Raw genomic sequence first — 26,342 nt, forward strand, 5'->3', positions numbered from 1 at the left:
TTCCTCTTTGGTCCGCAAAATTAACGGGCGTGTCTAACCAGCCCTGCACATGACAGCGCAACCAATCAGCTAGTATATTATGCCCTATTGAGCGCATGGAACACACCATTTGTCTTCCGTTTTCCGGCTTTAGTATAACCAATCAGCGGACAGAGGAGGAGTTCGTTCATAGTCTCCTCTCTGGTCCGCACATGACATTCAAAACCATCCGGGCCACCTAGTCCACTACCTGAGGCAACGACAGACAGGTGGGTGGCTCGGGTATGCTAAAGTTGAATCCTTACTTTGTATACTTGCGTTTTGATTACGGATGGTTCGTCTAGATATCCTCTTCTAACTTGAGGTCTACTTTAGCGGTTCCTGTTACAATAATTATGCCTGTTGTGTGATTCTCATGGGTGTTATGAGCAGGGTGTCCACACTCTACCTTGTTCTCACTCAGTTACTTTATCAAGCATGGGAGCATTGACGTGTTCTAGGCTGAGTCCCACTAATGGATTTAGTCACATAAAATATGGCACAATCTTTGGGTCCTCATGCTCATTGAAGTTGAAGTTTTGGGCATTTGGAGTCTTCCTTCTCTTGTGTTCACCCCATAGCAGAGTTACCTTCAATAAGTAAGAAAATATGATATAGGCAGAATCGTCTGCTTTCTCTTTCCCTATTCTTTTTAGAGCGGGGCCTCCAAATACCTGAGCGAGTGCCAGACGAGGTGGGGCTTGTTCCACACAACTTTGTGGGTGAGTTTTTTGTCAAAAATATGCAAATAATAAACATACAAATGGTTTATGTGTATATATATATGTTCAAATTTTTATATTGAGATTTTTTGAACTGATGATATCTACTTGTGGATGTCTGTTCTCTGTGTTTCAGAAGAGATTTTCCTCTACCATGATCCTATCCTACAAATGGTAGGTCATTTAATACATGGTTCACTTTCATTTGTTCTCACTGTTGCAGTAGTGAAATTTATATAGGTCCTGAAGAAAGCCTTGTGAGGCTGAAACATGTCGACCACATAATCTTCATCTTTTGATAGTAGTATTTGTTGACATACTATCATCACTCTGCTTTTAACCTTGCCGTTATGTTGATTCTCTCAAAGTTGTACCTCTGACATCATAACAGGCAATTTTAAATCACCTCTTTAATTTTTCACATTTTCTGGGCACTGCAACTTTTTTTGTTATCACCAGCACCACCATTTGATCTCTCACTGGTGGATCTTACACTAGTATTCTTCACAATCCAAACAAGTGAAGGATCTAGTAGATGCCAGTTTCCAACAAAAAAAACCCAGATGATGAGATTCCGCCAACGGTTGGGCTGATGGGTATATTTCTATACTTTTCTACTCCTTTCCTTTTCTGAACACTTTGCTTAGCTCTTCAAACATTACTTGGGAGTGAATTGACATTTTGAGCTTTATTTAGACCCTTAGGTTCATGGATAAGTCCTTGCTTATCGTAATACCCAAGCTCTTCGCCGTTGCGGCAGGAACAGGGGGAGATCCCAAAGAAGTCGGCCAAAAGTTAGAGTTCCAAGGGTTGGCGTTCCCACCTGTCAGGATCAGCTCCGTTTTGTTTGGGTTTAATTTAAGCTGGTTCAGGTTCATCCAATTGCTGATGAAGGTCATTATATCACGCAGGTGGCTTTCAGATCAGCAGGTAGGATGTAAATTAAAAATTAATTGCAGATCTGCATAAATAAACCCCAAAACATTCATCTCCCTCAAAGCCATGATCAGAGGTTGCATATAAAGATTGAACAGGAGGAGGGGATAAGGAAGAACCCTGCGGAACTCCGCAGGGAAGTCTGCCTTTCATAGAGCAATATTGGCCCAGACGGACGGATTGAAACCTGTCTGACAGGAACGACTGGAGCCATTTAAATGCTCGACCCCCCCACTGCAGACACGGTCGACCAAGATGTTGTGGTCGACCGTGTCAAATGCAGCCGATAGATCGAGAAGGATTAGAGCCTGGGAGGAGTTTTGATCTGCTCCATTGCGAAGTTCGTCCATGACCGAAAGAATGACTGTTTCGGTCGAGTGAGCAGGTCTAAAGCCAGCCTGGTTGGGATCTAGATGAGAAGAAGCTTCGACAAAGGAGCTCAAACAGCCAGCAACATGGGCCTCCAAGATCTTGCTGAGATAGGGTAGGAGGGAGATTGGACGATAATTGCTCATGACATGAGAGTTGACGGCAGGTTTCTTCAGGTTTAGCGCCTTGAGACCCTCCGGGTAAGTAGAGCGCTCTATAAATGCCTATGATTGATTGATTGAAGATAGCAAGAATCTCTGCCACCTTAAAGGATTCTGGGACCAAGCCGATACTGAGTGACGAATTGAGAAGGGATATAGGGGGTGCCGGGCATACTGTGAAGACTTCACGCAAGATATGGGGGGGCACTGTCAAGGGGAGAGCCTGACTTGACTTTGATCATTAATTCAGAGAAAGAGTCCAAGGTGATGGGGGAAAATTGGTTAAGAGACACAGACGTCTGACAAGCCGGACGGGTATAGTGAGGGTAGTCGGTTGAGGAATGCTCGTTTTTATTGTAGTAATTTTATCGAAAAAGTAGTGGTTTAATGAGTCATAGAGCTGCTGAGAGTGCTCAGATGGTGCAGTCACTCTCGCCGGACCTGTGAGTTCCTCTACAATTGAGAAGATCTCTTTAGATTTGTTGGCTGAGTTCGCTATTTTTGCGGAAAAGTACTCCGTTTTACATAAGAGAATAGAAGATTTGTATTCTCTTAAGAGAAGTAGGTATGTTAGTTTAAGTGCCGGGTTGTAGTGTCTTCTCCACTTCCGTTCAGCTTGTCGAAGTTTAAGTTTGGTTTCTTTAAGTTCTGGGGAAAACCACTTTTGAGCATCATGGGGTCTACATGTTTTAATGTTTTTATGAGGGGCGACTATGTCGCATGCGTTCTCCAGCCATATGGTGAGATTTGCAGATTGGCTGGAGGTAGAAAGGTCTTGAGTCTGAGGGTCTGTGTTGGCCAATATAGTGTGAAGTTTCTCGATATTTGCTTGGTTCCAGTTCCTGGCTGTACTGCCAGGCCTGGAAGTGACAGCTATGATGGTATCCGGGATCGTGAATGTGATCAAATAGTGGTCAGACCACACGCAAGGAGTAATTGTTATGGATGAGATAGGTAAATTCTGGGTCCATACTTGATCTAAGATGTGTCCCTTGTTATGCGTGGCTGAATGTATATGCTGAGTGCAGTTTAAACTATCAAAATATCCATAAATTCCCTAGATCTAGGGTCTTCCCTGCTATTCTCCGGCCAGTAATTGATGTCGCCGACTATCAACACCCTAGTGTGGTTGATCACGAGTTGTGCGGCCAGATCCCCGAATTCTTGGGGAAATGACTGCATAGATTGAGGTGGGCGATATACAACCATACATACTGAAGAGACCTGGTGTGTCTTGGAGCTGACTTCCTATATATATATGCTGTGGTCCTGTCCCTTACTCCAAACATATTGGTACACGATTACAGAGATGCTCGCGATGTGCATCAGCGATCAAATGCCCAATACATGGGAGGTTTGGATCCTGGGTTATTTGCTCGTACCAAAGATAATAGGTTGAGCGCTAGATTCCGTGACTTGGGCCTAATCGCTGCGAAAAGGCTGATTTCCAAGCGATGGAAACATAAGGATCTCCCTGCGCTGGCTAGCTGAAATCCCTAGAGGTGTGGGCACTGACGGAAAGCACCGTCCTCCACAGGGAGGAAACGGCGGGCTGTGTAAGTATCCAATAACGCAATCCCGGGATGACATCCTCGAAGCACTTCTACATCCTAACGCTGTAACACACCCACCTTCACCGCAACAGTCAGGAGATAATGTTGGAAATAGCGCTCAGTGAATTTGTCATACTGCATGTGTTGCTGAAACAGGGAGCATCTGTCGGGATGAGTTCTGAACTTGTATGTCTGAGAAACATTCCATGACCGCAAACTTTGCCATACACCGCCCTGATCTACATTTGGCCATGAACGAAACATGATATGCAGTCCACACCACCTATAAACAACTGGGCTCAGCTACAGCACACCCTAGACGTCGCCTCATATAATGTTTTATTCACCATTGATATCCTATTTGATTTAGCTTTTTCTCTTTATTTTTCTTAGTTGTAGTTTTCACATTAAAATAATATCTACTACCCACAAAGATGCACATGAAGGCCGCTTATGTGTCAATATCCGCTATGTTCTGATATGTGCAGAGAGTATTGGTAAATGATTGGGTAGATTTGAGGGCAGACAATTGCTGGCAGGTACACGCGCTCATATTATGCAAACATTGTTTTGTCAATGGAGGTAACAGTACCTGCATGTAACAGGAGTTAATAATATCCTATACATGCATGTAAGTGCACATGTTAGAAGCTGTATATATTGCTGTGTATGCAAGATGGAAATGTTCGACCACATATGTATAGAACCAAAACAGCATCTTTTTTGACATATGTAACACATGTACAATTGTATGTCTAAGTGCTTGAAAAAGAAAAATGTAATAAAAGATATTTATAAAAAAAAAAAAAGATTTTTAGAGTTCATGGATGGGTGGAGTTTTGGGGCAGAAATGGTTTTTGATTGGCCATACCTGCCACACTGAGATGAATTTAAGTATTACACTTTAAGAAACAAAAAAGGGGAACCCATGTGTGCATTGGGTATGTCCAGTTGTAGCTGCATTTGGACCGATATCTACAAGACCAGATACTTATTTTTCATGGCCTTTCTGTTGTTTCAAAAGTCGCAGCCAAAATCCTGAAGTGAGCCATTGATTGTATCATATTTATTTATGTGCAGCAAATATGAAGTTGGTAGATTTCTTTTTTCTAACTGAAGTCATGAATTTACTTTTTTTTTTTTAAGTGGGCCTTTCCGCCTGCTGCGTAGAAATGGGCTTTTAAGTATGTCTTCTTCACTTTTGCATCCCATTATGGAATTTTTGTGCATTTGTGTGAAACCTAACTTGTCCATTTATTTTGTAGCAGTTTCTTTTAACACAAATGTTTTATTTTTAGGGCAGGGCAGATGCAGCTGGCCTGAGTTACTTTCAAGAAAGAGTGGCTAATTCATTTTGGAAAATACTGATATAAATCTTTGGGGAAAATACCTGTGTCAGGTGCTAGGTTGTGATAAGACACAGGCCGCTGGAGCTGTCCTGAAGGGACGTTCGCGGTGTGTGCTGCTAAGGAGCTTTGCAGCTATTTCTTCTGCCTGATTGTCCCCTCCCATGCTTCCTACATAGCACTATAATTGTGTTGTCTGTGTTGAGAGACCGAAGCAATTCCCCATGGCTGCTTATAAGGATGTTCTTTGCAGCTGCATTTTTGCCTACAATGTGATGAGAGATTAAAAAAGTGGCAAATATATTGTGGCTGCTGCCCACTTTCACCTCCTTTATGACCTAATAAAGTGCTATTTTGGGATCCATTTTGGGTCAGTATTCCACTGGGTCAGATCCTCCATCTTAATTGAACTTTCTCACTTACATTGTTATTTGCAGATGGACTGTATCGAAGTTGGACTGTGAATAAATACATAGCAACCAATCTTTAGACATTCACCTTTGGATGAAAACTTTATTAACAAGTCAAACAATAAAAATGATCATTCTCAAAAGTGGATTAAGATTATTTAATTTACTTATTTACAATAAATTATACTGCGGTTGTTACACCGCAATACATTTACTTCGCGGTCATTACAACGCAAGTCGTTACGACTTGCACTGGATGGCGCTCTACGCTAAGAAATAGTATTATTTACTATTCCAACACCTTCCCTACTGTTACACACACTGGAGTTGGAATAGTAAATCCTACTTTTCCTAAATCCAGTGCCTCTAGCGCAAGGCGTTGTAATGACTTGCGTTGTAATAACCACGATGTAACGTACCGCGATCTAAATGATCACGTAGTATCGTCACATATTCAGTTATACTTGCCAGATTGAAATACATTTTTTGCTTGCTGATTATGTACTAGTATTTAGTCTAGTGATTTAATTACACGTGGACTTTAATTCACAACAGAGCTTTATTTCATGTATATACTTGGACTGCACATTCCTACTTCACATAAAACAAAGTCGAAAAACTTCAGCTCAATACTAGGGCAAATAATTTGATAAAAACAGTGATTGGTGCACTGACTTTGAAGGCTTTAGTAATGTAAAGTGTTGAGGAGATGCAATGCAGGGGGGTCTTGTGGGACAGATATGTGGTACTGTCTTCTTACAACTTGCCTCATACTTTAATACAAGTCCTACACTACATTTGGAGTATGAAAGCCAAATGTTTAGACATTAGGATATTATTATAACCAGAAACAACCATCCTAGATATTTAGACCCGAGCTATCCGCCGAGTGGCTCGTAGTATTGAATTGTACTTCTCTGTTATTTCTCCACTTTAGAGAACGTGAGTTCCCAGCTCGTTAGCCAAGATGTGGAGCTGCAGGAGGGACACAAACTCATTTTGGCTGATTTGTTGGAAGTCCGAAGCCGCTCTCAGGAAGTCTACGACAAGATCGGTATCGCTATTAGACACATATTGAACCTTCATCTTGTCATTTTTATATACTGTCCACAACAAAACCTCCCATGTTCTAGAATTACATCTTTACCCAACTCCCTAATATGCACAGTACTGTTTGATACAGTTCATCATATTCAACCTGTTGAAACAGACCTCCTTTTTATATTATCCTCACTGATATATTCTCTCTTGTATCCTCTTCTAAACATGGTTCTTCACCCAATTGATCATCTTTTTCAGTTCAAATTTTCACTAAAACTGCATGTGCCGATGCACACAGTGTACCAATTTACTATATTTTACAGGCGGTTGTTCCAAATCTGGTGCCAATTCTTCCAACAATTCCATCACTCATGTTAGATGAATGTTTAAGAGGAATTGGAAGAGTGGTTTGGTGGGGGAGACTGGTTGTCTGTTTTTGAGGAGTGACGCATTTTAGCTACATGTGTTAAAACATGGTTTGCATTGGTTGGGGATTTTCCATCTGCAGGATACCATTTTCTGAACAAACCTTTCCACTGCTCTGCCGTACTAAATCCTAAGCTTTTACAATTGACCATTTTTGGCGTTCACCAGTTTTAAAGTGAAGGCATTATTTTTGACGGCACATGGTGGAAAATTTAATTTATTGAAAGCAAAAAGTAGCAGAGTTGCTGCTTTATTCCGATTTATAGACTGTTCATAAACCATGATGACCTTTTATCATTCAATTTTCTAATGTTTTCAGCATTATGGAAGGACTTTTCATTAAAATCCCACGCAATGGAACAGCAGCTAAGTACTGGAGTCTGAGAGATTAGTATAAAATCAGTCAAACTTAACATGTCCTTGTTAGTAAGAAGTACCTGATTGATGTGATGAAGAAAAAGATTTGTGAGGCAGTGATTTGCAATCCTTGCCTTGCCTACTGTAGAGCCCTCGTCACCTGTGCCATTTGTGGAACAAGTCCTAACTGCTAAAGAACACGTTCATACATTTTTAATATATTTTCTGAATTAATCTTGCTTAATTCTGGCAATAGGCTCATTTGTTCGTTCTTTGAATTTTGTCGGATTTGGTAATTGAGGAGCAGTAAGATTAGTAGTTTGCAAGAAATTTAAATGTGCAAATCGGGAAAGGTGGGATTGATAGTGGATGTACCGTTCCGACCAGGTATAACGTGGGTGTAAAACCATCCCCTTCCTTTAGTGCAACATATGGTCAACAACAGGCACACCGTAAACAATGAATCTTCTCACTTTTTCAAAAATATTTTTATTAAAATAACTGCATGGCTGCATACATTGTCTTTGCTGCAGAGTCCAACCTTGCTACCTTCTTGGCCCACCAGAGTCAGACTGCCCAGTACTACGACGTGCTGATGGGGAAGCTTCAGAGGATGAACGAGACACTGGGGATGGTGCTCTATGCCATGGACCACATGCAGAGCAGTGTGGAGCTCCGGCTTGGCCACATCCAAGGCTTCATTGGCTGGGCAGGTAATGCAGACTACATGTTGGCGTCATTGGGCATGGCAGGTGCTCTGTCATGCCAACCAATCTTCTTGCCGTCCTTATTCTGAGGGCCCCGTGCGACTGGGAGCATCCTTTGTCATCTAGTGCCTTTACCACTCTTGCACCATGATTGACTGGCTGGTGGGGTGTGGGGAAAGGGAAGCCGCCCAGCTTCATTACTGCAATGCTCCACATCTTGGACCTTTATTTAAGACCTGGTAACATAGCTTTTCAACCAGTGATGTTGTACCTAGCAACAGAATAGTAGAAAGGTAATGACTGGGTGGTAATAAATGTTTGACGGTGAGAATGGATCTTGGTTGGGAGACGGAATGCAGGCCAGGCAAACGTTTAGAGTAGAAGTGCATCTCTTACGAGGCTGGTACAGCAAGGCAGCAGTAGATTGGTAGCAATTGTTTGTAGCTGGTAACGCGGTATGCTGCTTGAAAAGCTGAAGAGAGGAGTTGGGGTTTAGCTCGAGGTTGTATGGATTGAGGAGAGAAAAAGAAAGATATAGTGGTGTGGCAGGCAAACGTTTGTGGAAGATGAAATTGTTCTAGTTCAGTTAGCTAAGGCTGTATGAGCATGTGTTTGTGAAGTTGTGGTCTTGACCTATTGAAAGCAGTGGTTTGTTAAAGAAAAGTCTAGACCTGGGCACATGGTTTGATCTTGGAAAAGGAGACTTTCTTTGAAACTAGGTGGTAACTATGCACATTTAGATTTTAAAACCTTTTAACCCAGTTTTTGCATTCCATACATGCGCACAGCCATAGCAACTTAAAAATATTATGAATTAATATAACATTTGTAAAGCGCTCTACCGCTCCTAGTGCTAGGGTTGCAACTGAATAAATTAAGTAGAGAGGAGAAGAAATGGAAAACAGCCATAGGATATGGGAATAGAAGTGCGTGTCCAGGGCTAGGAAAATCCGGGTCTTCAGACGTTTTTTGAAAAGGGCTTCAGATGGCTAGAAAGTAAATTCCATGCCTTGGCTCCAAAACTGAAAAGGATTTACTGCTCCTAGTTTTTAGTCTGAAAGAAGGGGGATTACGAAGATTGGCGTGAGAGTATCAGTTCTTGGAGGGACATAGTGCTGAAATCTAGCGGTAAGTTATTTGGGTCCAGTAGCTTCAACTGATCTGAACACCAGTAGGAGGATCTTAAAAATGATCCTTTTATGTACTGGTAGCTAGCGTAGAGTTTCCAAGGTGGTGGAGGCAGAACTTCGTCTGGGGAGTTTTAGTACAAGGCTGGTGACTGCATGTTGCACCATCTGCAATCTATGAAAAATATATTTTGAGGCTCCAGTGTTAAGACTATTACAGTAGTCAAGCCAGGAGGTGATAAGAGCAAATGCAACCCATTTCCTGGCAGCTAAAGGAAGAAAGTAGAACAACTTTTTAAGAGACTTGATAAGGTTGAAACATATGCCTGCTGCTGTCTTGACTTATCGATGGAAGGACAGAGTAGGGTCATATTTAACTCCCAGGTTTCAAGCAACTTCTACTGTGGCAGGAGGTGGAGGCACATAGTTAGCCCACCAATCTTTTTTGGTGAAAAAAGATTGGAATTTCCGAATAGAAGATCCTCTGTTTTATATCTGTGTTGCATTTTAGATGGGTTGCTTGCATCCACAAGATAACTTTGCTCAGACAGTTTTGAAAATTCAGTACTGAGCCTTATGAACCTTTATCTATCGAAATGATCAACTGCGTGTCATCGGCATATGATGTAGTGGCAATTCCAAAAGCGGTTAACAGAGAAACTAGAGGGGCCATGTAAATGTTGAAAAGTACAGGGGCAAGAGATGATCCCTGGTTAACTCCAGATGGTAATAGTTTTTCTGTTGAAGTACAAGGTCCCAAAGTGACTGCTTTCCTGCAGCCAATTAAAGCTTTTATCCAGGCCAAAGCTTTGTGGAAAATGCCATAATTCTTGATTCATCAAAGAGTATGGCATGTGAGATGGTGTCGATTGTGGCAGGTAAATCAAGAAAGATAAATTCCGCACTCCTACCTGCATCCAGAGTGAGTTTTGTAGTGTCTGAGACTTCTAACAAAGCTGATTCCATGGAATGTTTAGGATGGAGACTGGATTGCTGAGGATGAAGAAGATTGAAATATTCCCGGAAGGAAGATAATTGGCCTTTCACCAGTTTTTCAAATTTTTTTGTTGGGGCAGGAAGCAGTGAATAGGGCGTAGGTTGGACAATGTGGTACGGTCTGCTAAAGATTTTTATTTTTTTGTAAAGGTTTAAACGTTGCTAGCTTTCAATCAGAGGGGTCCTCAGCCATTGACCAAGAGGTGTTTAAGAAGTTATTAATAAAATAATTCACAGTGTACGCCTCTTTATGAAGATTGTTGGGGGACAGGGATCAAAGTGGAGCCCGATTTGCAGGATAGGATAACCTGTCATGGGTGCGACAGTGTTCTCTCCTGAAAGGATGCCAAGTCTCCGATTCCTTCCTTTGAAGGGATATCTGGTGAAACCCTGACCGAAGATGGTGTAGTGGTTGAAAACACCAGTTGAATGGCTTGTGTTTTCTCTCCAGAAAAAGAGGAAATCTGATCACACAGGATTTGAGATGGAGGGATGTCTGTGACCAAAGCCATTTGGTTGTAGGAAATATTTTGAGATTTTTAAAATTGTTTTGAATCAAATTGTGCATCTTTGAACTATGTGGTGACAGTTGCGGCTCGCAATACTCTGGTGGTCAGGCGATCCCAGAAATACTCACATGGATTGCATGTGTCCATTGTCAGAATATAGCCAATGACATGCTCAATTTTAGTGTGCCTGAAGGGGTCGGGTCCGGCGCTTTCCTGCTGCTGAACAGGAACAGGCATGCTCCCGCTCCTCCTGTAAGCCAATTGCAATGCTGCAATGGCCCCAGGGCTGACCAGACAGTCAGGGTACACAGTGGTGCAAGCCACTTCCCCCCCCGACTTGCACCACACGCCAACCCTCACCCAGGGATACCCTCCCGCCCGCCCCCAACCAAGCATACCCCGGTCTTCTTCTGTCTTGCAGCGCCAGAAGCAAAAACATAAAATGGTATTTAAAATACAATTTTATGTTTCTGCTTCTTGCACTGCGAGAAAGCAGTGGGTCGGCGATCCCCCGCCCTAATGGAGGATCCGCCCCTGTGTGGTGAAATACTTTCTTTGCTGCCTTAATCTGAGTGTGATATGCTTTTTACATGATTTTAAAATGATCCAGATCCTTAGGATTATAGGCTCGCTGCTGTTTACGTTCATCCTGTTTACAGATCAGTCGTTGCTCTGCTACCATTAGGGAGAACAATGGGGCTGAGGGAGTGGATCTGTAATTCTTAGCAGATATAACCGGTCTAAATGAGTGGCTGTGTTCCTAATCCAATTACTAAAAGAAATAAGGTTTTCAGTAAATTTCCGTATAGAAGCAGAGGAAGTAAGACACGGGACTGAATTCTGGAAACTCATCTTGCCCCATTTACAACGTGTGTACGAGTGCGTGGTTAAAATGGACAGGGGAATTGTCTGGGCTAATGGTGATATTAAAGGGGATCACGAAATGGTTCAACCAAGACTGTAGTATGGAAGCTTCAACTGCCAGATTAGGATGGTTAAAACAAATGCCATCCAAGGTGTGACCTGCGGCATGCGTCAGAGATCTGACTAATTGATTCAGACCAATGATGTTTAAGGTTTCGAAGAAATTCGACACATCAGAATTGCTGCTGGTATCAAGGTGATAGTTAAGATCTCCAAGAATGGTGAAATTAGCAAATCGCAGTAAAAGAGGTGCCAATGCTTCTATCAGGGAAGCTAGAAAGGAAGATCTTGTGGCCGGTATATTAGGCTGCCAGCGAAGGATTCAGAGGGGCCAATCTTAAAGCACAAGCTTAGGCTTTCGGCACCTTTTAAAAGTTGTAAATGGAAAGTGCGGCATTGAAATATATTGCGGAAGATGATAGCAAGACCACTGCGTGCATATCTTCCTTATCTTGTTTTAGAATGGTGTAGCCTGTGGGGAGGGCAGAGACAATATCTGGGATGCACCATTCTTTAAGCCATGTGTTGCAGACCAAATGAAGTCCAGATGTAGCCAAGTAGTCGGTTTTAGCACAATGGTTTATGAAGTACAATTACAGGTTAAGATGGTAAGTAAGATAAGTGATAGCCGCAACAGGAGCTGCCTCCCTGCTGCTCAGCCTACACACTCCAACTGATACTCGGCACATCACCAGGCACTCGTGCATTCCATGACCTCACCAAGCACTCCAACACTCATCCTGGCTGAGCAGTAGGTAAGAAGTAGATAAAGTAAAGGAAAGACAACAGTTGGGTCACAACTAACTGTAGTTCCTCAATTAAGTCATATACCTCCTGTGCATGTTTACTAATAGTGGGCATTTACGAGCCCACCTGAATTGTGACTTGTTTTGGGAGCTATGGGCCTGGTTACTAGCGAAGGACAGCTCTATTAAGAGACCAAACTTGCACCCTGTGCAACATAGGGGGCCCTCAATGGAGGATGGATCCCACACCTGGCCAAAATAAGGGACTTAATGTTTACAAGATTGCAGATATTCCGAGGACAGTAAATTACCTTGTCACAGCAGGGGTACTGGCGCTGACCATGATCCAGATGGGCGCAGACTTGTGTTCGGCCCACCATTGGCAGATCTGCTGCGTGGCCGCAATGCCTAACACATTTATAGGCTCGGAGCTTTAACAGGCTCTGCCCCCCTTGCAGTTGATTGGACAGATCCCCAACCAATCAGCGGGCGTCCTAACAATTATGAGGGCCTTAGAAACTCAAGTTCAATTCTGTAACAACCCACTGTTGTTGAAAGTTCAGAACATGTGAAAATGCTGTGATTGGGTATTAAATGCTCTTGCAACAACTCTTAACAAATTCAGCAGAATCAGATCCCAAAACATGTGCCAATAATGACCCAGTTTTCTAATAGAGCCCTTGTATTCAGCTATGGCTGTTTTTCTTGCTTTTTATTGTATTATGAGAACCATTGAGACACAGCAAAGCAAGCAGGAGCGGGTCATGAAATTCACTGTAAAGGCGGCTCCCTTTTGGATAGACCTCTCTGTGACCTGTGACACTGTTGACCACAGTGCGCTTCTACTACACCTACAAGCTTAGGGTAAATCTCCTGCAAAGTTTGGGACTGGCTCCTTCCTAGGTTAGTGGAAAGAAAACTGATGAACACTCCTCAGAAACCCCACCTAAAGTGTGGAGTTCTCCTACTCAACCTCTACATGTTGGCCCCAGCTCAACTGAGGACAGTGAAGGGATTTCACTTGCCGGTATATGCCGGTTACACCAAAATCCTAATTGACCTAAGTAACAAGTCCTATAAAAGGCAACTACTCAACTGCCTATGCGCAGTCAAACACTGACCATCAGTGGGGTCTGTCTAAACAGTAATAAAACTGAAATCTTTTTTATCAAATAATGAGCCTAATTTTCCTTTAGCTGACTAATGGCCTGCCAAATTAAACAACCCCTAGACCCTGCAGAAGAGGTTTGAAATCTATGGGTCCTTTTTGAATCACAGCTACATTTTATTGCACAGAATCAGCCCACTATCCAATTCCACTCCTATACCTTATTAGAAACTGTTCCCTAATTAAAGTCCAACATTGGACTCGCTCAAATAACTATCATTAGCCTGACCTTAAAACTATATGTCTATTTAAACCTAGCCTGCCAAGCAGTGTCAGACCCCATTCTGCTCACTTGTTCGGCTCGCTCTTGTGAGGTGGCACCTGTCATAAGTCTGGCCCAATCTGGAGTGCTCTCCTTGGGCAGCGGGAATGACATGGACCCGATTGGGTCACCAAGGGTAAACAGCCTAGCAGGGCTGACGTGAGTCTCACGGTAAGCATGGCTGTTCAGGCAAACGCAAGGCTCATGATGGGTGTGGACCCATCCGGGCCAAAGCCAGTTTCATCGTGATGGGGCCAACTATCCCAGCAGTTGTAGGTCAGAGGCATCCAAAATGGATCCTACTGGCTTCTGTTCTGCTGCTCAATCCCGCACACACTTATGCTACTTGTACTACACACATTCAGGAGGCATACGCACGATTCACACTATTGATCCTTATGAAGCGGAGTATGCTGCCACCACTGCATTATGCACCAAACGAAAGATGGGGACAAGAGTGAGAGCATGTTTGGTGCGACCCTCCAGTTCACAGGACAGATCAAGGACCTTACATTGTCAGGGACAGGCCTTGGCCTCTTGGCATACGCATAGGCTAGCAGGATGCCAAGGCCAAAGTAAATGTAAGGATACATACTGTTGGGCACTCGTAGCAGGGGAACAGGCCTGTAGACCATGATGGGAAAACTCCGGCCCCAAATTAAAGCAACCCAGAAGCTCCAGCAAGTCAGTAACTGTTGTTGTCAGCATCATCTTTGGACTGAGCGAGAATGGCCAGGTATCAGTGTTTTGATGCGGGCTTGCTTCACTAACCATAGAATACCAGCTATAATTCCAAGTCCTCTGTCTTATTTTAAAAGCAGAACAAAGGTTACTAACTACCTATCCAGCCTCTTCCAATTCTGTAAACTGACTGATCCTCTTCTTTCCATCACCAACTTCAAACTGATCGTTCTGAAGTAGCAGAGATCCTCGCTTGGAGTCGCAGCGATGAGTGGCTGGAGCAAAACTATGGAATCTCCCCATGCTCCTCTGAATGAGAACATCACCAGCTTTATGTGGAACCTAAAGCAAACCCTGCTCAACCAGCTAACATGATCGCTTTATCTCCACCTCCAGACTAAGTTCCCTTGACTCCCTACCCTCCTTGAACTCCTCTTTTCTTCATCCCTGTCTTTCCCCCTATTCGGGAGGCAAGTCGGGCTACTGGCCCTCAACCATGGAGGGTTGAAGTAGTTTGCCCTTGATGTCCTCCTGTGGTCCATCCTAATATGACTCTGACACCGGCTCCTTCAGCACTTGACTCAACGTTGACGATGGCAAACATCACACGATTCTCAGGGAGGTAGTGTGGAGGTGTTCGAGCTCCGCAACGAAACAAAGACAAATCTGTATAACAACTGATTGCCAACCCAGTTCTTGTTTTTTTTTTTTTAAGAAAAGTACTTTTAAGGCACATTAGAACTTACTACTACACACAAAGATATATGTACAATTAAATTTAGTGTCCTAATACTTAATTGGGTTAGCGCTTCCTGGGGCTATTGACCATGAATCCCCCTTATATTTCCAGGTCGGGCTCTTAGCATGGTTGGGCTCGGGTACAGATTATTCCCGTACTTCTTAAATTCCTCCACAGTCTCAACATTTCTCATTCCCACGCACAAGTTGTTCAGTCTGTGATGGGTTGCCACCTCTCCAGCTGCCCGCCAACTCCTCGAGTACTTGTGTCTTCATCTGCTTCTGAGATGCGTGAGCCTATAGTCGTCCTCTGCCTCCTTAGCATTCACATCTGCGATCCAGCTGTGGTCAGAGAGGCCTGTGAAGAGGTAAACTGGATCCTTGTCTCGGCTGGACTGGCACTTGGTTCTTTCAGCCTCATTCAGACTGGGTCTGTAGTGGTGCAGCCTACCATGTCTGGACTCGACGAGGTGGAGGCCTTGCACAGAACCCTCAGGTCCAGTGGTGGGACATGATTTGAGGCACACTGTGGCCTCGGGTACCCAGCAGCTCTGGGTCACACTCCGGCATATGCAGTGGCTGGAGCCATATTGCAGATTCATGATTTGGGCGCTGAAGCTCAGTGCATGCCACAGTGTTCACAGCTCTTTCTCAGAAGCACAGATTATACTGCACCTATGAGATCAGCACAGTGGCTCGGATGCACTGCACTTCTTACACCAAGCACAGCAGCTCAGGCTATGCTTCAATGTTCAAGATTCCTGCAAAGAAATGCACAGGAGTCTGGGGCCCTCTGACACTAGGGCCTGAAGATCACTCTCCAGAGTCGTCAACTGCTGCAGGCCAAACACACTGGAGTCAGGCTGCACTTTGCTCCTCCTGGACTGTCACTCCCTCTGCAAGGATGGCAGGCTCAGCAGCAAGATGGCTTCTAGGTGATTCAAGACAGGTAATCTGCTCTTGCAGCAAGGGGTGGATTCAGGTGGTATGTCCTAGCTTCTAGGGAGCTGGCTGTCAACCAGAAACCAGCTCTGGTTTGGAGAGCAGCCTTCTCAGGGACATTTTAGGGATTTTGAGGGCCCTGGGTCAAAAGTATATTAGGGGCCACTTTTCAGAATAGCTTTGAATTTATGATCCAATTTCAACTATTTCAGGGCTAGTGATCTGTTTTGAATATTGTACCAATTTGTTTAAGAATTATTCACGGTCATCAGGGCAAAACTCTTCAGAAAAGAGCTCGTTCTATCAGGTGGGGGTGCATGGGGGGCTGAAAGGCTGGGGCCCTGGACCGGAGCCCACTTTGTCCATGCCTTAAAACATCTGAATACACCTACCTCTCCATGATCGTAGAGAGTGTCGAACTAGAAAAACTTGTTGATCAATGTCTCCCCCTTTTATATAGTCAAAGCCATAATAAGTGGGTTCGTTGATGCCACGTTTATATAGTCGAAACAGACAGGAGATGTGGATCCATTGTCTACACTTTCACTGCTGGATTGGTCTGCATTCAAGTATTTATTCAATCTGCTCTCCAAACGCAGATGTTGTGTAGTGATGCCCTTCCCAGCAGGGTAGTCTTCAGCCTGGCTCACTCATAACAGAAGCAGGAGAAATTGTGAGCTCTCTGCACATTGATGTGGTCACAACTGTAGGGTGATTAGGGGAAAGACAAAAGGGTGTCTCCTGTCTCCCCATCTCATTGTCTTACTCTCCTCCCTCCAGCTTCAGGAATGTCAGCAACACACTTTCTCTGCCTGTGAAAACACCCTGCCCTCCATCTTGGGGCATAGTACCAGGCTTTGGGGCATCCACAATGCATACCACAAGCCTCAATTACTCATTACCTTACATGTACCAAGAATGCTGCATCCATTACAGATACAGAATAACACTTAGGGATGTTGGCAATAGAATCTGGGTTAGCACATAGAAATAACTTTACACAAGTGTGCATGTAGGCCTCACTCTAGTGATACAGATAAATAGGTCTGGCCACAGTGATAGAATAGCAAAGCATAGCATGTACTAAAGCCGTGACACTGACATCAGTCCACTGTCCGTATAGTAAGGTCACAATTTGATTCGCTGCTTCAGATCGCAGGACATGCCCAGGAACTATAGACAAGCCTAGTTGTTGTGCACACATTAGAAGATTGTTGTGAGGCTAGTGCCAAAACCAAAAACCCAAATACTAGAAATATGCTGATAGGCACTCAGGGCAGGGGCAGTAAACTGTATGCCATGCAGGGGCCATTTCTGTCCCAGCGCCTCCAGACACAATCTGTCACACGCTTTGCCCCGTTTCCTGCTTTTGAACCAGAAATCCATTCGTTTACTTGTCTGCACATTCTTAAGGGGCATGATTTTGTTTGCTGTTTCATTTACGTGTATTACCAGTATGATTTATCATAAGTTGACAGGGCATCACTAGTTAATGACATGTTAACACAGTATGATACTTAGTAAAACATGCAATCGTCTTAGACAAATATGTGAGATAATTCGCGCCTTTCTTTTCTTGCCATACCTTACAAACCAAAAGGCCCCTGTTTCTCGTGACCTTGAGAAACACAATGTAGATCCACGCAAAAGTCTGTTTGAGAAAGTGAAGCTTCAGAACTTTGAACGGAGCATCCAATTCGGTACCAGCACTTGTCAACACCGGCACTTGTCTGCCGCATGGTGGCGCTGTATGCCTAATTTGGTTGATGAGCACAACAGTTGTTTATTCATTCAAAATACGGTAACAATGATTCATTTCTGCCACCCAGGCCATTCTTATAGCTTTAGGGGGCTTGAAACAGTCATACTTGTCACACTTGTAGGAGTGTGATGGCCAGTAGTTGTGTAGGTACCGTCATTGACCGTGTTTGCAGCTTGCAGCACACACAGCACCTGCCGAGGCCTCTTGACGAGGGTCCTGACATTTGTTTTTTTTACAAATTGTGCACTGGGGGGGTGGGGGGGGGTGGCTCTCCCTTGATGGCCTGAGTAGTTGTCCACTTGTCGAGGGAACTGTGCCACAACACAACAAAGGTTGTCCTCGTTTTCCAAATAGGCTGAAGCAACATTGGAATTCTAAACAAATAGGTGTGTGCCAGGCCATTTAGCAAACTTGTATTAACGTCATTTGTGTGCTAATTTAGACATTAGATGGTGACTAGGAAAGAAGAGATTCCATTGTAGATTGATGACAGAAAAATATTAGTAGCTGTTCTGTTGCCGGTTTTACTAATTAACAGCTGCATTTACTCTATAATTTTGATATCTACAAATAACCTATCCGTATTCTCTAAACTGGGATAGGGCCTTAATAGGTCAATAAAACGTGTTACGTTGTAGTGGGGGTTTCTGCGGTGTGCATCTTCGAGGAAATGCATTCCAGTACCCAATATATGAATGAATATATTGTGACCGTCTCTGGCAGGGGTGGTTATTACCCGATATGCTTTGGGTCTAGCTTCATTTGTGGAAGCTGCGTGGGTTGCACTCTCTGTGTCTTTCTCATTTAGGATGGGAAGTTTGTTAAAACCGACGCTTGCCACTTTGTTTCCCCAAGGTTGTGGAAGTTTAGATGGATCTTACCTACAGATGGACCTGTAAACACCTATCGAATCTGCCCCCAGTTTTTTCACCCCTCACCAACCTTTTCACCCGATTTTTCTTTCAGCATCTTCCCATTTTAGTACTCGTCACGTATTTATTTTTCTCAAACATGATGAACTAAAAATGTTCTATTACAACGTTTCATAAAATGATTATAGGTTTGATTAGACCGAAAGCAACACTGCTAATATTTTATCACAATTGCTAGCCTGATTTTTATCCATTTTATAATTATTTTTGTTGGAGTGAAAATTGTCAAAAGGCTTACTAAAAATACGCTCTGCACCAATTTGTTAATCCATTAAACTAACCTTGCACATATATATTTTTTAATTATTCCTAGGCATGAACCTCAGTGCAGTCTACACCTGTGTCCTGCACGTGGCGTACTTCCTGCTCCTGGCTCTGCTCATGACCTTCCTGCAGACCGCCGGCCTGCCCCGCATGGTGCTGCTCTGCCTGGTGGTCATCAATGCCTTGTCGGAACTCAACCATGGGGTCTCTTTGGGCTTCAGGTCCCTCACAGTCCTCCTGATGGCTACAGTGTTGGGTGAGTCTTGCGTCTTTTCCACCTTGGTGCTGATCCGCAGTGGCACTGCACAAAAAAAACTGAGGGTGCCAGTAGTAGATGATGCGTAGCAGCCATCTTTCCTAACCTTTAGACGTGTACCTTGGTACCTACTTTACTTTCTTCAATGTATGTGCATTGGGGAAGGAAGCAAGTTTAGGAATTAGAGTTACTGTACATCAAGCATGTTAATCTGGTACTACTGTGGTGGTTTTTGACATGTATATGCAGAGCTTGCCTCTTTCTTTATATAGTTTGGATGTTTGGGGAAACGTAGACTGTACAGTGAGTGTTGACTTTACATTGGTTTGTTTTAGATGTGTGTTGATTTGATGAGTTATCTGATGTCTACTTCTAACTGCAGATTCCTCGCCTTTTTCAATTCCTCGCCTTTTTCAATTCCTCGCCTTTTTCAATTCCTCGCCTTTTTCAATTCCTCACCTTTTACAATTCGTGCACTGTTAGAAGGTGCCATCTGACTTGGCGATGGCCTTCCGGTGCTCCAGAAATGACACTGTAGAGCTGCATAAAGGAGCCAACCATATGCACTGACGTCCAATCCTTTCAGTATGAATCCTGAGCGCCGCTCCAAACTTTGTTGGTTGTGCCAATGCCAGACATCCACAGAATTCAACAATGTGCCAAAGAAATAACCCCCGTGATCACAGGCTTTACTGTGCAATGACTGCAGGAAGCAGGTGTCCTTATGGAGCCGTATGACACTTGCCTTTTGTCCTTAGGGTTCGGCCATACCTCAGTCATGCGACAAATGCTTCCTGATGCACCCGAAGGCGTTCGGGAAGCAAAACTGTTGCAGAACACAAACCGTTATACTCAAAGCAACAATTTTGCTACTAGTCCCAGGGCGGCTCTCACTCCTAATAGCAGCACTGCTCCTTCGCGAATTCCTGCTCTCACTTTAAGTCATCGGGTTAATTCCAAACCCAGATCATGCCATAAGCGAAGGAGGCCAGTCTTTCATGGTAATAAGAGGAAGGCAGTGAAAAATGGAAAATGTCTAGAATAGTCCAGCGCCCCGGCCAAGTAGAAGCAATCTGAGGGCCTATGAACTCATTTCATCGGGGCGGCTTCAACAGAGTTGGCAAGGGGTGTTCCTGTTAAACGCCTGCCGGCAGTACATATGCATCTGAGTATACATTCAGCAAGCACTATTACATCAACAGTCCAGTCTGCAGAGAAGGAACATTAGTTTCTGTAGGACGTTTTGGTTTGAGTCCACTATTCAGGCCCTCCACAATTTGAGAGGTGCTACTTGGGTATCTATTCAAAGGTGAGGAAGCTTTGGCTAAAATATCCAACAGAAGAACATGTTACTTATCTTCTGTAACATTGTTTGAGGTGGATACTTTTTACTTTTGATGTCCAAATCTGTATCTGGCACCCCTCAATCCCCTCACCCTTCATGGTGGGACAGGTTCCGCACCTTGACTCCGTATAGCACCCACACATTTTTTCCGCATCTTGGATACACATAATGTATTGCACTATGGATACCACAACAAAAGTATTTTAGTTGCAATCTGTCAAATAGATTGCTTGAGTTCTGCGTACATTTTCAAATTTTGCAGATCTGATTTGTTCCTTGGGGGAATAATTATCCCCAGACAACTTCTCTTCCTCTGAGTCTGGTGAAAATCTGGGCAGCGTTTTTGCTCTTGATTCAGTGGAAGTCTCCCCGTAGAACATGGGGTTCAGCACTTTTGGAACATGCTTTGCAACTTTTTTTTAAATAACCAATTTGATTCATATCCTATAAAACAACTATCTGAGTCGAACCAACCACCTCAGTCAGACCCACAATGCAGTTGCATAGTTATATCAGTCGTGTAGACCCAAACCATGAAATTTCCACAATTTTCCCAAATCTTCCCATGCTTCAGTGGACATCCCCTTGCCGTATAAATGGACTTTTCTTGTTTAATGCCCCAACCACTCCAGCATGCCCATTAGGGTGGGTGGGGGGAAAGCGAGGGAGGTCTTGAATTTCCTTCCTTGGGCGACGTCCCTCTTAGCGACCAGTGTGGCTACTGCCAAAAATGCACGTTCCAGCCTCGGTCCCCTTCAGTCCTCAAGCAAGCCCAGTAGGGCACCTTTTGGGGAGAGATCCAAGGGCAGTAACGCCTGATCAAAGAGAGAGTATAGCGCTTGCTATATCCACCGCCACTACGGGGGTCAAAATCGAGCATGACCAAACCACATGAAAAAATATTCATCAGACTACTAATCCGTATGAACTTCTAAACATGCCTCGCCTCCAACAGCTTTGATGCATTTTATCAAAACTCTGTAAGGGGGTCAGTGTGAATGACTCTAACTTTGGAAAGTTTTGGGCAGTTTTATCAAGCAGACCAAAGTTACTGAACTTTGAACAAAAAAAGAAAGTAATTTCTCTGGATAGTGTAAAGTAACTATTAATAGAATCACTATTGTAATGTATATTGCAGAATAGTGACAAGCTTTCTTGTTGGTTGGTGAGCGAGATGGAATCCTTTACTTCTTTGCCTCTGTTTGTGAGCTGTGCTTGGGTGATGGAAGGCGGGGTCAGCTGAGAGCAGCCCATCACCCTGTTTGAAATTATGGAATTGCCTCTTTTTGGGCAGAAAATGGTGTGGGCTTACATGGTGCTTGGATAACCGACACCTGATGTTGGCCCTCTTCACCCGCCATTGTTTTAGGTACTCGCTGTAGTAGAGTATGGGAGAGAAGCCGTGCCCACGCTCCTCCCATATTTTTCATTGACTTGTGTCATTGTCTTTTGTAAATGCTGCCTTCGGATTTGTTAATAGGCTTGTTAGTCCCTCCTTGGTTCGGCCTTGTCTTCATTTGTACCCTCAATCTACTCAGAGTCAAGGGGGAAGAAAAGGAGAGGCCGCACCCCACTCACAACATTATCAACCACAAGGGCCTCACCTAAAATACACTTAGACTTGACAAATTGACAAGCCCAGCGATTTCAATTTCTTTTCTCAATTCCCTCGAGTGTGAGCCATTCAACCACTCTAATTTGTCGCAATGTATCGATGACTGTCCTGACCATAAACAACAGCTACCATCCAGGCTCCCCACCTTCTACAAATGAAAAAAGTGAGGGAAGAGAGTACCTCACGGTAGAACCGCCAACGAGGTTGCTGACTAACATTCATCAGTTAACCCACTTCTCATCATCGGCAACTCTCTCTCTGTGCATGTAAGGGAAAAGAAAGAAAACAAAATGTATTCTCCTCTACGAGAACTACAACAAAAAGATGTGGTAACACACATGATAGTAAGTAAAAATAACTGTGCTTATTATTGTGTGTGCGTGCCAAGTGAACCCCTGTGAGAAATAATGAACATCATTCTCACCATTAAAGACTGGTAAGGCTTGCTGGCCAACCAACCTATATTCTGAGCTGCAACCCCTCCGAATTTAAAAATGGTTCCCATCAAACCATATTTAATTTCACAGTGCCAACATGTTTTGTTGCTCCACTCTATCGCAACTTCATCAGGGCAATTGGGGTTCACCTTCTCAATCTCTATTACGTATTAGCTAAAACCTGTGATGGTAGACAATAACAAAACAACACATAGAGCCAGTTATAAAAATCATCTGCCTTCCGAAATGACATGGTGGATGTAAGTTTTCATGGCACATAGATCACTTACAACATTATTATGAATCATTACCTGCAGATTGTGGAATTACTGCATACCTACAACCCTCCTCACTGGGACCAGCATGTCGATTGATCACGCGTCCAGTGGAAGACCGTCCAATGTCTGGCCCTCTGCAATGGTATATAAACAAAATTAACATAGATGGTCATCGGTAAACCGTTTTTCATGTGCCCTTTCTTTCATGACATACATTCTGATTATGTGGCCGTGGCATAATCTTCTGATTCAACATCCACTGTATTGATCCTCAAATAATGCCCCTGCCTCTCGTGTAGTTTAGGAAAAGGGCAGCAACCCACACAAAATGTTTTCACCCGGGCTGCACAGAACCTCCGAGTCATGCAATCTCCTCACGTTGTCTTTTAAAGCAGCACGCTCATATCTACTGCATTACAAACCCATTCAAAGTGCCAAATTCCCGCTCGGCTCACATCACCTTACCCGTCCCTCCTGCGTAATAGAAGCTCCAGCTGCGAGATTCAACCGCCGTATGTTTTTACATGCGCGGTGACGTAATCGTTCAGTTATCGTCGGTTAGTTAGAATCGTGGCAGACATCTTTTAAATGGTTTCATACTGCCCAATATGTATTGCAGTACACAATGCTACGGTATCAAACTATACCTGTAGTGAAACTCATTCCTCATAGCATTAACCTCTTGCCCAACGCATTATATATCGTGCCAGATATTGTTTTGCCTCATATCAATATCGTGAACCACGTTTAAATTCAACCACCGATCCGATGTTACAATATGGCACATCAAAAACGGCGCTGCAATCTCCAGCGTTCTCTGCCATTTGATTAAATAAATCACTCAAATGAGACTGTCCTGACATATATCATCGTGCCCCTCTTTCAGAAACCACCGCGGCGGCCATCTTGAGTCGGGATAAAGACTAAATCATTTTTTAATGTTCAAATACCGATCAGTACAACGGGCTATTTATCTACGAGTGCACAGACCATAACACATCACTTGGTGTATGAACATGTATAATTCTGTATATCAAGGGTTTCAAATAAAATTCCAATAGAATTCAGATAAAATACAACGCACAATATCCCGGCCCTATTATGGGTACATAGGTAAAAAAATAATTCAGCACTGAGACAACTTCTAGTCCTGGCCACTCGGACATGCATAAGTGGCCATAATTTGTAACAGGACCCAAACATCATAGATGCTCCACAGGAGGAATGGTATAGACCAGCCGAAATGAATTACAACCTGGTGATGCCCAGATGAATAGAGGCAACTCTATGATGGTGCGTAAAATCCCCATGCTATCATGTCTACTATCCCATTTCGGGATATGTCATTTCGGAAGGCAGATGGATTTTTAGAACTGGCTCTATTTGTTGTTTTGTTATTGTCTACCATCACAGGTTTTAGCTAATACGCAGTAGAGATTGAGAAGGTGAACCCCCAATTGTCCTGATGAAGTTGCGATAGTGGAGCAACGAAACATGTTGGCACTGTGAAATTAAATATGGTTTGATGGGAACCATTTTTAAATTTGGAGGGGTTGCAGCTCAGAATAAAGGTTGGTTGGCCAGCAAGCCTTACCAGTTTTTAATGGTGAGAATGATCATTATTTCTCAGAGGGGTTCACTTGGCACGCATACACAATAATAAGCACAGTTATTTTTTCTTACTATCGTGTGTTACCACATCTTTTTGTTGTGGTTCTCGTAGAGAACAACTTTAGTTTTCTTTCTTTTACTTTTCCCTTTCCCTTACATGCACAGAGAGAAAGTTGCCGATGATAAGTGGGTAAACTGAAGAATGTTAGTCAGCAACCCCGTTGGCGGTTCTACCGTGAGGTTCTCTCTCTTCCCTCACTTTTTTTCATTTGTAGAAGGTGGGGCGCCTGGATGGTAGCTGTTTATGGTCAGGACAGTCATCGATACATTGCGACAAATTAGAGTGGTTGAATGGCTCACACTCGAGGGAATTGAGAAAAGAAATTGAAATCCCTGGGCTTGTCAATTTTTGTCAAGACGAAGTGTAATTTAGGTGAGGTCCCTTGTTGATAAATTCATTTGTACCCTCCCATGACGACTGGTCCCTTTAACTTCAGTTGTTACACGGGAACGGTTATTTAGTCTGTAAGCACCATTTACTTTATTGAGTTTCTCTTACTGCAGGCTGGACATGCGCTACTTCAGGTGAAACCGCTTGTGTCTTTTTTTTAGGTAGCACGGCCGCCCCCATAACACAAGCGTCCTCTTTCAATCACTAACCTGTATTATCTTGTGTTTGTTTCAAACTCCCAAGTAAAATGAATTTAGGAATGATTAGTGAATTAATTCATGTGAATTCAAGGTAGCAGATAATTCTGTGCTAATGGGCTGAAGCTGACAACAGCACATCTGTGTTCCATGCCATCTGCACCAAGTCACTTGACTGGTTGTGTTCAAAAGCATGTTTTATTAAAACCACCACCACCAATACCGCCACAACCAATACAAATATGATTGCCATGTCCACCACCAATACCACCATTGCCAATATCATCACCAATATCTTCACCAATACCACCAACAATACCCCTGCCACCAATACCACTGCCGCCAATACGAATAACACCACCACCAATAACGCCACCGCCAGCAATGCCACCACCAGCAATGCCATCACCACCAATGCCACCAATACCACCACCACCACCATCAATACCACACTAATACCACCACCACCAATACATCAACACCACCTCCGCGCCTCTCGCTCACTAGTAATAGCAGGGGCACTACTCGAGGCCGGAGCAGCAGCCAAATCATCCCTCCATGCCTGGTATAAAGCACAGCCCGCCCTGCACTATTAGGTGAATCCAGGGCCCTGCTACACCTGGAGTGTTTTTTATTAGGCCAAAGATAGCAATGACATTACGCAATGCCACACTGCACACTCAAATCACGTAGAGGGCAGGAAATAGTCCCCCACCCGCCCCTCCCGCTCTTCCTCCTGAGTCATGACCGTGTAATCGCAGAGGGAAAGGTGTTTGAGCGCTTTGTTAGTGTTTATAGCTCGGATCATATGTAACTCTCACTTCACACTTTGTGTCTGTGTAATTTACAACACTTACCCATCTTCTTTGCTGCACTATTTATCACTACTTTGAAGACATCGCTGGCCGGTCTCTTCCTCTGATATTTACAATCCAACAAGCGGTCGACAAGGCAGTTTGTTGCAATGCAATAAGTCTCTGATTTGCTAAAGTTTAATCTATTAGTATTGTAAATGACAATGCCTTTCATTTGTGATTTAAAACCCACAACATAAA

General features: G+C 43.6%; 1 protein-coding gene across 1 annotated transcript in view; it reads left to right on the top strand.

Moving 5' to 3' along the window:
- The window catches only part of LOC144827087 (protein brambleberry-like), a 184,138-nt gene that overhangs the window by 87,535 nt on the left and 70,261 nt on the right, over window positions 1-26,342 (top strand). Inside the window, exons 6-8 of the mRNA XM_078685531.1 lie at window positions 6,453-6,569; window positions 7,873-8,052; window positions 19,147-19,353. Coding sequence (XP_078541657.1) covers window positions 6,453-6,569; window positions 7,873-8,052; window positions 19,147-19,353 — 504 coding nt within the window. The remainder of the gene's footprint in view (window positions 1-6,452; window positions 6,570-7,872; window positions 8,053-19,146; window positions 19,354-26,342) is intronic.

The sequence above is a fragment of the Lissotriton helveticus genome, chromosome 4_1 (assembly GCF_964261635.1).
Source record: "Lissotriton helveticus chromosome 4_1, aLisHel1.1, whole genome shotgun sequence".
NCBI lineage: Eukaryota > Metazoa > Chordata > Amphibia > Caudata > Salamandridae > Lissotriton > Lissotriton helveticus.